Source organism: Polyodon spathula, chromosome 10 (genome assembly GCF_017654505.1).
Source record: "Polyodon spathula isolate WHYD16114869_AA chromosome 10, ASM1765450v1, whole genome shotgun sequence".
NCBI classification, from domain to species: Eukaryota; Metazoa; Chordata; class Actinopteri; order Acipenseriformes; family Polyodontidae; genus Polyodon; species Polyodon spathula.
The window spans coordinates 27,622,994-27,636,847 of record NC_054543.1 but is presented as its reverse complement, the minus strand read 5'-3'; the positions used below and the strand labels follow the sequence as shown (position 1 = coordinate 27,636,847).

At 37.3% G+C, this 13,854-nt stretch overlaps 1 protein-coding gene across 4 annotated transcripts in view; it reads left to right on the top strand.

Moving 5' to 3' along the window:
• Nucleotides 1-13,854, top strand: part of LOC121322045 (histone deacetylase 4-like) — a 282,533-nt gene that overhangs the window by 212,260 nt on the left and 56,419 nt on the right. For all 4 annotated transcript variants that reach the window (XM_041261508.1, XM_041261507.1, XM_041261509.1 and 1 more), the window contains 4 exons: nt 10,836-10,964; nt 11,611-11,723; nt 12,743-12,859; nt 13,627-13,837. In XM_041261508.1, coding sequence (XP_041117442.1) covers nt 10,836-10,964; nt 11,611-11,723; nt 12,743-12,859; nt 13,627-13,837 — 570 coding nt within the window. The remainder of the gene's footprint in view (nt 1-10,835; nt 10,965-11,610; nt 11,724-12,742; nt 12,860-13,626; nt 13,838-13,854) is intronic.

The following is a 13,854-nucleotide window of genomic DNA, read 5'->3' as shown; positions in this document are numbered from 1 at the left end:
AAAATTGATAGTTTATAAAAATAAAAAAGCCAATTAAATGGTTGTATACATTTTGTTCATGTGTGGACACATATTCTAACATGACAAAATCCATGTGCCAAACTCAATTATAATCTCACTTATGATGCATATGATGAAACTGTTATAGGCACTGTCAGAACATGTATTTTCCTACTGTACAAGTCCCCATTACCCTTATAAAAGTTTACTGGTATGTTTTCATTTTTCCTATTTATCGATAGGCTTTACTATATTTCACATTTCTTACCTATGCTTTACCATGTTTTTGCTATGCTTCATTACCCTTTGCTATGCTTTTGCTATCATAAACTTTTTCGAAGGGTAACATGCAATGGAAACCCTTTTAGATGTGCTAGGCATGGGGAGTTTGTTTCTTCTTTGACCTTGGTACTTGGTAATACATTGACTGCTGTACATCATGTACCCATTTGCAGCCGGACTAGGAAAAGGTGACATCTGGTGCCGAAGCTGTGTCCTAAAAAAACGAAAACTGCCCCTCTCCTTTAATTGCCCTGTGTCCAAATCGTGGGAATTCAAATGGCATGTTAGCAAATACAAGTGTATTTAAAGCTGGGCTCTACTGAAGGTCAGCATTTACATTCAGATTCACCTTCGACTCATTTGGTAAAGAAGAGGAGAGTTTGTAATAAATCATTTCAGAATTGGGCTGTCAGAGTGTGCAGCTTTCCACCCCTCAGCAGTAAGCTGTGCAGTGGAGCTTGTCCAAAGCTTGGAACAATTACTTTGTAATCTGATTTTCACAGCTGACAGTACTGATAAGAGTGTTATAGTCACAAGTCTCTTTCAGTGCAGCTGTTTAAAGTCTTTCAATAAAACAATAAAGGGGCCACTTTGAAGGAAACACAGTTAAACAAGTTCTACCCTTCTCAGTTGTCCTGACGTAATCGTTTTGCAACTAGACCAGGGTGAGTCATGCAATCGAGAACTAACCGATTCAAATCCAGTTTGCTCTGAGTTGCCAATTTTGGCAGGTGGCCCTTGCGTTCCTGCAGGTCTGGGAGGAAAAGGGGTTGGGGATAGTTAACCTCAACTCTGTATGCCCATCGAAAGGGTAGTCAGGCTGGGCTTGCCTCAACGGTTCAGTTGCTTAGCAATATCCATTATTTTAGGTTAAGGTTGGGGTCAGGGTTAATAAAACAGCTGTTACTGTATGCAACAATCGAACCTTACGATATCAATAGGATGTAGGGCCATCATGGGTAGCCAGATTGGGAATCATTCTGTTTGCGATAGCTGACCATTTCTCAGTACAACTATCTTGAATTCCTTGAAGGAAGTTAGAAGTGGAGTGGGAGTGAATCTGCAACCAAGTCTGTTCTCCAGAATGCCCCATAGTGTCCTCACTTTCAATATGGCACTTACTGGAAACTGGGCTCCTCCTTTTAACTCTCTATTATAGTGCTGTAGATTATCTGTCTCGTCCATCATGACTAAAACTGACTTGCAACAGAGGCAACTTATACCTTCCTGGAAAAATATCAGGAAAGCCATTTGTGTAATAAATCAGTTATGTGGAGGACAACCCATTTACACTAACCTTTGTGCTACAGATATTTTATCTAACCACTGTAGCATTGAAGTCCTCTCACTAATCATACATTTTGAACTACAACAGTTGTGTTAAAAATGCAAACATTTGCATCTTGCATTCAATAGGATGGCGTTAAACGTTGTCTAAGAGACCTAATGAAACACTGAGTGTGTCTCACTGTTTTTTTACACCAGTATATTTAGCTGAGTGCTATTACCGGTATTTATTCCTGAGCCACAAACACAAAGAACATTGCTTATCTAAATAGTCAGTTAGTTATAATTGTGAATCTGTGTTTGTTTTGTTGTTGCAGTGTAAATTAGCAATCAAAATTCCTTTGAGAGCTGCAGGAAAGAGTCAGTACTTTAGGTATTGAGATACAGTGGGCTTAAAGGAAGGTTATAATGAATATGTAATTTTGCTAGGATGGTTTATTTGAAATGGGGACCTTCATTATTACTTCAAATGGACGTGACATGCTTTTGATTATATGTTAAATGCAGTCATGTCTTCTTAATGTTATGAGTCTTGTCATCTTACATTATTATGATGGAGGTTTTATGAATGTTACCTTCGAGGGGCTCCCCAGTGGCGCATCTGGTAAAGACACACCGCGTGGAGTGCAGAATGCACCCTATAGCTTGGAAGTTGGTGGTTTAAGTCCAGGCTATTCCATTGGCGACTGTGGGAGGGGGCGGCATACAATGGGCCGAGCGCCACCCCAGAGTGGGGAGGGATTAGGTCAGCCAGGGTGTCCTCAGATCACTGCGCACCAGGCCGGGTGCCTGCAGGCCTGCCTGCAAGCGGCCCAGAGTTGCGTGGTAGCTTTGAGGTAGCTGCATGGCGAGGTTGCAGAGTGAAAAGCGGTGGATGGTTGATGGCACACATTTCGGAGGATGTGTGTGTTCATCTTTGTCTCTCCCGAGTCAGCGCGGGGGTTGCAGCGGTGAGCCAGGCTTACAAATTGGGCATTTCAAATTGGGGAGACAATGGGGTAAAATACACTTGGCGATTTCAAATGAAAAAAAAAAGGTGAATGTTACCTTCAAATATTAGAAGAAATACATTTTGATCCTTTGTTCCAGGTTAACCATTAGCTGCCTCATTATTTTATAATTATCTTTTAATATGTTTAATATTACAAAAAAAAAAAAAAATCTAATGTGAAATAAGTAATTGTGGTTTACTTTCCGTGATTACAATACATTGTTTAGTGTCTCCATATATTTCTGTGGAAGCCCTAGCCTTTTGTGTTTAAGTAAAACTGACTATCCTCAACAAATAAAGTGTACCAATTGGAAGGTGTTATCTCAAACATTTTTTGTGGGAACACAGGCAACAGTGTAAAGACACATACAGTACTGGAATGTACTTGTAGTGAAGATCCAGTAATAGTGGAGTAGGAGGTGGGGGTTATATACTTGCTGTATCATTTCTTTCATTGTGCCTTGCTTGGGGCACGCAGTCCAGCCATTTCCAGTGGTGGTCTTTGTGTGCCACCTACACATACACACTTCCTGCTGTTGACCTGACCCATTCGTCCCAGAACCTCTTACTGTGGGATAATTGTTCTTTCCTTCCCACGGGGACATCCGAATGAATGGAGCCACAGGTGGGACCCAGTGTGACCGACCCACTCAAGAGGAGGGTGGGCTCCGAGTGGTCAATGGGATTCGCTGCTAGGAAGCTGTGAGCGGAGTCTATTCAATGCCAGCTTTGGAGAGAGACTCAAAGCCTTCCAGCAGTGGTGTCTTTGTGCCAATTACTGGGAACAGTATTTTATTCCTTCCGAGACTGAGGAGGGGGGAGATTCCACCAACATTATTTTTTTTTGTTTGTTTACTAGCATTTGTGTGTGCATGAAAACATCACAAAACAGTGCGCTGGAACTTCGTAAGTGGAGTCGCGATAGATGGTCAGCAATGCCCAAATGATTAGCTAGCCCACGGGAGCAGGGCCAATACTTCGCTACCTGTGGGCCCCCAGCCAAGACTGGTGAACCAGGGAGCTCCTAACAGTATGACTCCCCCTGCACTCTATGATAAAAGTGCTTTTACTGGATGAGACGACAGGGACCCTCATTTATAAGTAATTTAACAAATCCTACACGAGAGAGGGACAGTCCTTTCGATAGTAACCGTAGCAACAGTATAATTATACAAACTGAAGCAGAGCATATTTTTCCTGAGTTTCTAACTCTGGTATTATTAATCATAACATTTGTTGAGGGTGAATAACAAGTAACATGAATTAAGAGGATAATTACCAAGTTGATGGCCTGTAATTATCTGTTTCGTGCTCATATCAGTTAATAGGGTTAGCGTTAGGTTGAAGCTGGGGTAAGGGAAGTAAAGTCATTTAAAAGCATTACTTTTAATGGCTTTCTAACAGTACTGATTATAGTTACATATTCCCTGATTATTGCAATGCGTGACTTGCTATGAGTAAATATTAATCATAATCTTAGTGTTTTGGGTAAGTACCATCAGGCTTGAACCACATCCTGTATCTGTGGTGGAAAACATTAGTGGGGTTGAATGCCCCAAACGCTTTGGGTCACATTGACAAGTGTATTCTATGATTCTCTTGACCACTGTGTTTGTATTTGAGAAGCCACTTGAAATTCAGACTTGAACAAATCCAACTCATCACCACTAATCTGGTTTCTTTTCAGCCAGTTGATCCCAGAATTGTGTCTAGTTGCTTCTTAAAGGACGTTCACAAAGTTATTTAAAGAATGTTTAAACATTGTTTGTATTTATAAAAGTAAAACATGCAAATCTTTATTTATGAATTACTTTATTTATGAATTTCCGGTTTTTATGAAGTGCAAAACACATGCTCTTTGCTCTTATTAGGACTGAAGTCACTGTATTTTGTATCTTGCTCTTAATTGTACTGTAATTCTTGATATGTAGTATTTGTATACAAATGTATGTCACCCTGGGCAAGGGCGTCTGCTAAGAGATAATAATAATAATAATAATAATAATAATAATAATAATAATAATAATAATAATAATAATAATAATAATAATAGCACTGTGTAACTAATTTTTTTTATTTTTTTTTGTTCCTGGTTAGTAAGTGTTATTTCCTAATTGCTTATGCCTCAAAAGTATAGAACATGGCTATTATTCCCCACAAACTTTGCTTTTGTGACCAGGACAGTGATATTTCAAAATATCACTATTTCCAATGGGAAAATGGGAAAATGTGTGTCTTTTCGTTCACATAAAGTCAGAAAAAAACAAAATATGAATCCAAATTAACATGTATTTATACTAAAGTAATACAAAGATGACTACAAAAGATTTAGAAGTGAGTAGTTTTTCGAGATTTACAATTATACAATTTACAATTTACAATTCTACTGTAAATACAGTATAATTGTAAATCTCGAAAAACTACTCACTTCTAAATCTTTTGTAGTCATCTTTGTATTACTTTAGTATAAATACATGTTAATTTGGATTCATATGTTGTTTTTTTCTGACTATGTGAACAAAAAGACACACATTTGCCCATTTTCCCATTGGAAATAGTGATATTTTGAAATATCACTGTCCTGGTCACAAAAGCAAAGTTTGTGGGGAATAATAGCCATTTTCTATACTTTTGAGGCATAAGCAATTAGGAAATAACACTTACTACCCAGGAACAAAAATTGTGTTACATAGTGTAATAATAATAATAATAATAATAATAATAATAATAATAATAATAACAACAACATGCTTCTACCAAACACGTGCAGTTTACTGTAGTCTATGATAAAGAAACAAATATATACAGATGAACCTGTTTTATACCAACTCGCTTAATATCATGCCCCGTTTATTATCGCGATTTTTCAAAAACCAGCCATGCACTATAGGTTCTTTGAGAAATTACCTCTTTTAATATCCTCAGAAACCTTCTTATATTCACGCTTTGTGCAACCTGCCAAATGCTACGTGGCTGGGCTTAACTAAGTAATCACGGGATAGAATTAATTTCCAAAGCAACTAACAACCAATAACCATCTCTGCTGATAAACTGACATTTTGTGAAGCCTGTCAAATGCTACATGGGCGGTCTTAACGGGATACAGTTCAGTTACAAAACACCAACATCAGCATTTTTTTTTCTTTTTTAACAGTCTTATTCACAAAAAACCATCAAGTGCAATGCCTAATTGATAGCTCTCATCAGTCAACAATTCATACCTTTTTTAGACAATAACACAAACTGTTTCATTCCAGTTAATGATACAAAACGTATTTGTTCAAAATATATGCATTTGTTTAAGTGTAAAGAATGACTCAATGTACAGTATTAAAACACTGCTCTTTAATTCACTGTTAGTTTTCTTTCTTTTTTTTCTCGCACTGGTAATGTGCTCTAATATCTACCACCCACTGTTCTTGTTGTACTATCAGACTTTTCGCAATCGTACAGAAATTGTAGGAAGGACGTTTTAAAAACACACACACAAAAAAAGAACTGGCAGTATTTTCTTGTACATATTTTATTACTTTGTAAGTGAATTAGATGCTTTTTGTTTTTCAAAAGCTCAAGGTTAACATGCTGGTAACACAAGAATGAAAAGGCTCAGGCCACTATCAGAAAGGTATTGTGTGCTTATTAACATACAAAGCTTATTTTAAAGATGAAAGCAAGTGAGCTGCAACACTTCATTTTGTTATTTTGCTTTTGTTTGAAGTGCCGGCTGATAAAGCCTTCCCTTGAAATAGAAGCTGATCTGTAGCTCTTAGAACAGTGAAGAGATCTCATTTGTAATTTACATGCAGCCATCATTAATGGTGCCCTCGCAGTAAACAGTGCATTTGCATCGATTTCTCATTCATTTTTGTATGGATTTTTGCTTTTGTTTAAAGTTGCACCGTGCTTTTCAAATGAAATTCAAATCATGTTAAGCATCACAAAAGAGGGCTCATTAGCTTAAGAGCTTTCTTTTTTAGAAGTTTTTAAAATCAGTGCAATTTCATATGCAGTTTTAATAAGCCTTGATGAATAATAATTAAGTTGATTAAATGCTTTGTGCAATTTTAAAAAAAACTTTTATTATATATCATATATATATATATATATATATATATATATATATATATATATATATATATATATATATATATATATATATATATATATATATATATACACACACACACACACATACGTAGCCAGGTTGCTACCTTATAAGACCATTAATAAAATACCAGCCTGTTAAATGTAAGTAACATAAAAAAACAAAACCTTTTTTCAATTACTGTTCTGCATCCTGGGATTTAACCCAGTTTGGACATGCTAACCAATACTATAAGTTCTACACAGAAACCAGGACCAGGGGACTAAGTTGATAATTATGTAGATAGTCTTAGGACAGAGGGAAGGAAACACTTCTTTAGACAGATAGTGGTGATAGTTTGGAATTAGTTAGCTAGTTCTGTTGCTGGTGCTGAATCACTGGTATTCTTTATGACCGATCTTGACATGTCCTGAGATCAATCAGCTACAGGACTAGGAATCGTGCGAGCATTGATAAGCTGAATGGCCTCCTCTCCTTCTTACATTTTCTTATGTTGTTTGGAACAACCTCTTACTGGAGTAATAGTAACATAAAGAATAGTCATTTTTCTCACCAGTGCCCTTCCACTTTCCAGAAGCTGGATGATCTCTAAACAACGTCAAGTCGGTTCTTAAATGATCCAGATGATTAGGAGACTAGCCAGGCTGGGCCCTTACCTTCACAGTACAGTAACCATGCTTTGTTTACTGATTCCACTGGGCCTGCTTAACCATGCTTCCAGGGTATAAGAGAGACATTTGGCTGAATCGTCTTGGAGGGGGAGGGGTTATAGTTTTCACCAGTTATTTTTTAATTTATGGCTAACATTATTTGGGGTTTGCTTATTACTTAATGACAGTTAATTTGAGCATTACTGCTCTTGCTTGCAGTGAAAAGTTGAAATCAGTTTGTAAAACCTATCATCTGTTTTGGAGTCCTGTATGAGTTTTGTGTCTCAGTGGACAGGTGGACATGTTACAAAGAACAGCATCACAATTTGAAACTAATGAGTGCCACTGCAGAAAGCCTTTCAGAGAGACAAAGGAAAACTCGACAAACTGAACAGCTCTCTCTTAAGAGAGTAGTCAGTACAGATAACGGTTGTGGTCTTCATTTCTGGTTAGGTGCTTTATGATTAATTAAATCAAGTTTGCACAAATTATTTTTCAACTGTTTTAGAGAGAATGTGAGGGGTTGTACATTCCAGATCACAGCTTTAGTGCAGTGGGTGTAAAGAATTCACACTGGGTAAAGCCCTGTCAGAATGTTTAATTGAGAAGATGGTTAAAATGAAGGCAAAAGTAATAAAATGTGAAAAGATAACATAAACGAACTGGATGGATATAATGTAAAATGTTTAAAAGTAAAATCAACAGGTTAACAAATGAACGTAAAATGGTTATCATGGGTTGGTTAAGAAAAGTTAAACAAACAAAGGGTAGGGTATATGGCAGCATTAAGACCCTGGGGAGGACACTGGAATCAGACCTAACTCCAGTGTAGGTTAACAGTTTGAGTTATTAATCTGGGTAATTGTTTAATGATGTAATTGTCAGAAAGTTAAAAGAGTTGTGAGGAGGAGGAGGCGGGTTAAAAGTAATTTCTGAGAGCGTGAGTTGGGTTTGCGGATTTACAGGGAAAAGAAAGTAAGGAAAACTAAATAAATTACGGGTGTGTGTAACTGGGGGTAAACAGAAGTAGACTGTCCCTGGTTAGACAGAGACCCTGTCCAGTCTAGTTAGACGCACAAAAGTGTTAGGAGTTTATTTTGTTTTTGTTCGCACAATTTGTGCGTTTGTTTTGTTTTCAAATAAATCCACTTCACGGCAGGTTTTTCTTCAAAGTACTGTTTTCCTGAGAATTATTCTTACCTAAAACACACTACACTGTTATTATCCTGAAAGACGGCAGCAATTTCATTACAAGGGTTAGAGGTCTAATCTCAAACAACTTACTTTCAAACAGCCGTTTAACCCAGGATGACTTCTTGGGCTGCACAACAGAGCTTTTTTTTTATTTAAATGTCGAGTTTGTTAATGGGTTTGAAAAAACTGAAAATAGTAAAAATGCATCAAAATCGCTGTTGTGTATAAATGTTCAATACAAAAAATAGTCCGTAAAAGCAGCCCAATCTCACTTGATTAGGCTTTGCTTGAGGAGTCTTGTGTGGCTGTTCGAGTTTTTGGGTCATAGTTTATTTTACACGGTTACAGCACTGTGTCATTGTGTTGCGTCACACTGACTGCGACAACACTAGTGTCATCTTAGTGAGCACTAAAAATCACAGATTGAAAGAAAAAAATGATAGTTACAAACATATATGTAGTTCTAAACTGCATGAAGGAAGCTGTGGTGATTTAGGTGTGTACCTGTACCGGTGACACACAAAGGTTAAATGCCAGCTCAGATGCAGCTTGTCCTTTTCCAATGGGGTCCTGTCTTTACAGCTGGGTGCCTTGCACAGGATCAAAGAGTGAGTCTGTGTCTGTTCTCTGGTTACGTATATTTAATACTGGTCTTTAATTAATAATGATATTGCATGAGATTTTTTTCTCAGCCAAAATAATATTGTAATAGCAAGAAACGAAAGTGATTTTAATCATCACTCATTTATAATGCAGGAGTGCAGAAAGGATAGGGTTGAGGATAAGAGTTGTACAATACTGATCCTGCCAGACAGAGTGCAAAGAAGCACTTAGCAGACTCTTATGATTTCTGAAGTTTAAAAATAAGCAAAAAGCAAATTTGGGTCAGTGATTTTCTTACAGCTAGTTTTTGGTAGAAAATGACTGGCCTTCATTACCTCAAAACAAATCCATATGCTTTTATGATATGACAATGAAGCCTCAAACTTTCTGGAATTCATGTAGTACAAAATTTATGAACAACCTGCATTTTTTTTTTTCATTTTGAGGTAGGCATTGATAATAGTTTGCTAATAAACAGATGAATAATTACTGGTAACGAGCAGTGCTAAATGATACAGATTATCAATTGTACTTAATTTTCTGTTTACACTGAGAGACACTTATTATATTCTAATAAAAAGTAAGCGTTGTGATATATTATGTTGGCACAGTACCTGTTATATACATATTGTGTTTCAAATATATCCCATATGTAAAACAAACAATACATCCTTTCTTAGTGCACATTTAAAATAGTTTCATAGTGGAAAACCCTAACCTAGCTTAATGGTTTGTGGCTTTTGCTGCAAGTAACTATTTAATTGGCCCTGTAATATTCAAAATCCATAATGCTAATTTCAAATGTTGCTATTCTAAATTGAAAAGTATGCACTTCTTCAAAACTTTCAAAAGGGAAAAAAAACTTTAGTCTTTATTTTTTGTTTGTTTGTTTTTATAAGTTTTTTAACCAGCTAATAATTGACTCCCAAGTCACATATTTTGGTATATTTTTTAATAAAGAGAATATTTGTCTTAAAGCACTTGGTGCGCTTGCTTGTTTCATAGATTAGTGCATGAATCAGGGAGTGGTGGTGATTTAATACATTATGTACGTCAAAGAAGTTCATTAGAGTAAAAAAAGGAACAAAGGAAAAACTGTCAGTTTATCAATGGGGTAAATATATAGTAAAAAAAAACAAAACAGAAAGAAGTCCTACACTGATGGACTCAAACTTCAATCCACTACCTGAGCTCCATCTATCTTCTATTCAGTAACTACATGTGGGTCTTCTTCCTTCTCTCTGTTTCTTTTGAATGTTCTTTTTTAAACAGTTTAAGACAGATTTCAGTTGCTAAATACTGTAGCTCGAGTGCTTTTGAAAAAAAAAAAAACAGTTGTATATTCCAGGGAAGATGCACAGGGGGCTAATTATCTGAAGGCCAAAGTAGGTAGAGATGCTATCCTTTAAATAAAGGCAAATAATCGCATATAAATTATGAATAATTTAGTCAGTTTGATCTCGACAGGTTGTGTATTAAATCACACTGTCAGTTTGTTACTGATTGGTACTCAACAGTTGTGTAACAAGTGCTTTGTTTTGTGTTGAGTAATAAACGTTTTGTTCCAATTAATTGATACATATAAAATTTAAGGGAATCACTCTGAAACTATCGGCACACACCGTCTGCAATGGTGACTTCTAGAACTGAGTCTTATACCTTCACAGTATTGATAGAACAGTGGGGTTTGTTTTCTGATGTGTTCTCTTTCCTTGTCTTGCAGCGTCTGAACCTAACCTGAAGCTGCGTTCTCGACTAAAACAGAAGGTAACAGAGAGAAGGAGCAGCCCTTTGTTACGGAGGAAAGACTGCCCCGTCACAGCTGCAAAAAAGCGGTCAATTGATGTTGCAGGTAAACTGTCATAAGAGAAATTGCTTGACAGGCTAGTGACGCATTTGCTTGGAGTCCTTTATTATTCCGAGGGACTGGCTGTACTAGCTCTGAGGCACTTTGTTACTCAAGGTTATCTCCTTAGATAAACCCTAGAATTCACTATCCTGGAATACAGGATGATTTATAAAGATGCATGGTTGCTGTGGAAAAAAATAGATGCCATCCTTAGCTATGTCACAATATGAACATTTCACAAAGTGATAACCATGAGAGAAAATATCACAATGAAACAATATTATATATTTGTCTTTCTGTATTCAACTTTAGTTTACAATACATCTACAGTATGACCCAGCTCGTACAGGAACGGGCCACAATACATCTTCAGGCATATATTTGTTTGGGAGGGGGGGTCCTAAATAAGTTGCTACTGAGTATATTAATGTAAGCAAACAACTCAGACATTTGTATTCACGATAAACATATACAGAAGGAATATTATCCATCCACAAGAGTAGAGTCTATTTGAAGAAAATAATGATAAAGGTTAAATGCGTTCAAACTATTCCTACAACACCTGTGTGGACAAAACCCCGCAGGTTTGTTTCATGTTGCACCAGAGAAATTTATTTGCATATATTTTGTTCTTTTTTTTTTTTCGTAGAATCGGCATGCAACAGTGCCCCTGGATCTGGACCAAGTTCTCCAAATAACAGCTCGAACAACATCACTACAGAGAACGGGATCGCAGGATCTGTTAGCAACAGCCTAGCTGAAGTACGGACCGCCACTCTGCACAGCCTGCCCAGTAGATTGAACTGCCCAGCAAATGGCCTTCAAGCTCTGTTGTGATATAGTGTGCCAGCTAAAACAATCTTGACCCCTTGAACCTCTTTATCAAACTGGCCATGAGTGGGGGTGATGGAAAAAAAGCAAGCGAGATAGATTTGTATGGCGTGCAGAAATGGGATTTGGATAATCTGATAAAGGCTTGCCAGTAATATATGCTGCTGATGATTTATCTCAGATGCAGTGTCCAAAAAAATATGGAGGTGTTGAGAGATAAGGGCTCCTAAGTATGTATGTGACACTTTAGGGTTACACACATGTCCAATTGTGATTACATTTGCTGAAAACATTCTTTTGTTATTGAGAGTTTCTGGAGCTACTGTATACTGTGTGTATGTCACACTTAGACATGTGTACGAACACTTAGGAAAACCGCTTATCAAATTGCTTTTACACTTGCTAAGGACATATTTTAGCTTTACTTATTGGGGGAATCAAAGTGGATTGGATAAACGTACATCTTTACATGTAATTTAAGAAGTAGTTTCAAATTACATTTTCTTTTTTTAATACTTTTTCCTTTACCGTTTATGATGTTTGCAATCATTGTAAGTGGTCATTGACACATTTTATATGTATAAAGGCTAGATCATCTAGTGTCTTTTTTATAGAAGTAGGAGCCAGCTCCAGATGTGGCAGGTCACTAGACATTACAAACATCATTAAAAGGTAAGGGGACAGTAGAAAAAATTAAGAAAATGACATTTGAAGCTACTGTACTTAAATTTTGAATTTATTTATGATTTTAATTTGTGAATTTAGTGCCCACGAAATAAAAGGGACAATAGCACTGGCTAGGGCTGCTGGCTTCAGAGATTAAGAGATTCCCCCAAGTATTCAGCCCTGGGACAGTTGTCAGGGATACATAATCACAGCACAAAGTTCAGCCCCCACTGCACCATCTTCCTTTGTCTCACAGATTTTCATTTTGTGTTGGCCTGTTTCAGCCCACCTTGGCTCACAGGCTGGTGAATCGGGAAGGATCAATGACACAGTTGTCTCTGTACACGTCGCCTTCTCTACCCAACATCACATTAGGATTGCCAGCCACCGGGCCATCCAGTGTAAGTAACCAACAGCGTTGCATGTTGGTACCATCGCCATGGTGGAGTTTGGGTTGAGGATAATATGGAATGCTTTAAACTCATAGGCTCAGACCAGTGAAAGGATCTTAGAAAGACTACTTCCACACCTGTTTTGCAGACAGTAAAATACTCTATGGACAGGACATCATTCTTCACTCTAAAACACTCAATCGGATTTCTAAGGTAAAATGGAAAGCTTGTCTACTGAGCTTATTATAAATTTTACCTTACAAAGACATGTTGTCAGCCAAAAATAAAATAAGTCTTTATTATAAATACGGAAACAATGGAATGGTCGTTTCAAACAGACAAACAAAAATATCAATGAAATACAAAGTAAGGACAGTGAGTAATAACAGCAGGCTGAAGCCAACAATGCTTTACTTAAACCAGTAGTTATTGTATCACAACATTAATATTTCTGCAGGTAATGGGTCATTACAAATAAAATGTATATCTTGAAGTGAATACCTTTTAGCTAACTATTATTGTATCCTCAAATTAAAGCTTGGTGAAACCAGATACAGAAAACCTCCTGGACACGCATTACTGCCTCATCAGAACAAAACAAAATCTATTTTAGAGCACTGTGGTAGTGTCCTTTTCAATATTTCACCTTCAGTTTTGCTGGTATTATTGATAGACCAATTGATCAGGCAACAAAATACCATTCAAAACAGTACTAAAAAGAATAATTGAACTGATAAGGCCCTCTAAGTTGCTGCTTTCTCCTTGTCTCACTGCAGACTGCCTCAGGACAGCAGGAAGGTGACCGTCTGGCTATGCCTGCGCTCCAGCAGGGGCTCCCCAGAACCACTCCCTTCATCCCAGGTGCTCACCTGTCCTCCTACCTGGGTGCTGCTGCACTAGAGAGGGACGGGGGGAATGCACATAAACCTCTCCTACAGCACATAGTCTTGCTGGAGCAGTCCTCTGCACAAAACCCCCTGTTGACAGGTAAGGCATAGGACTCA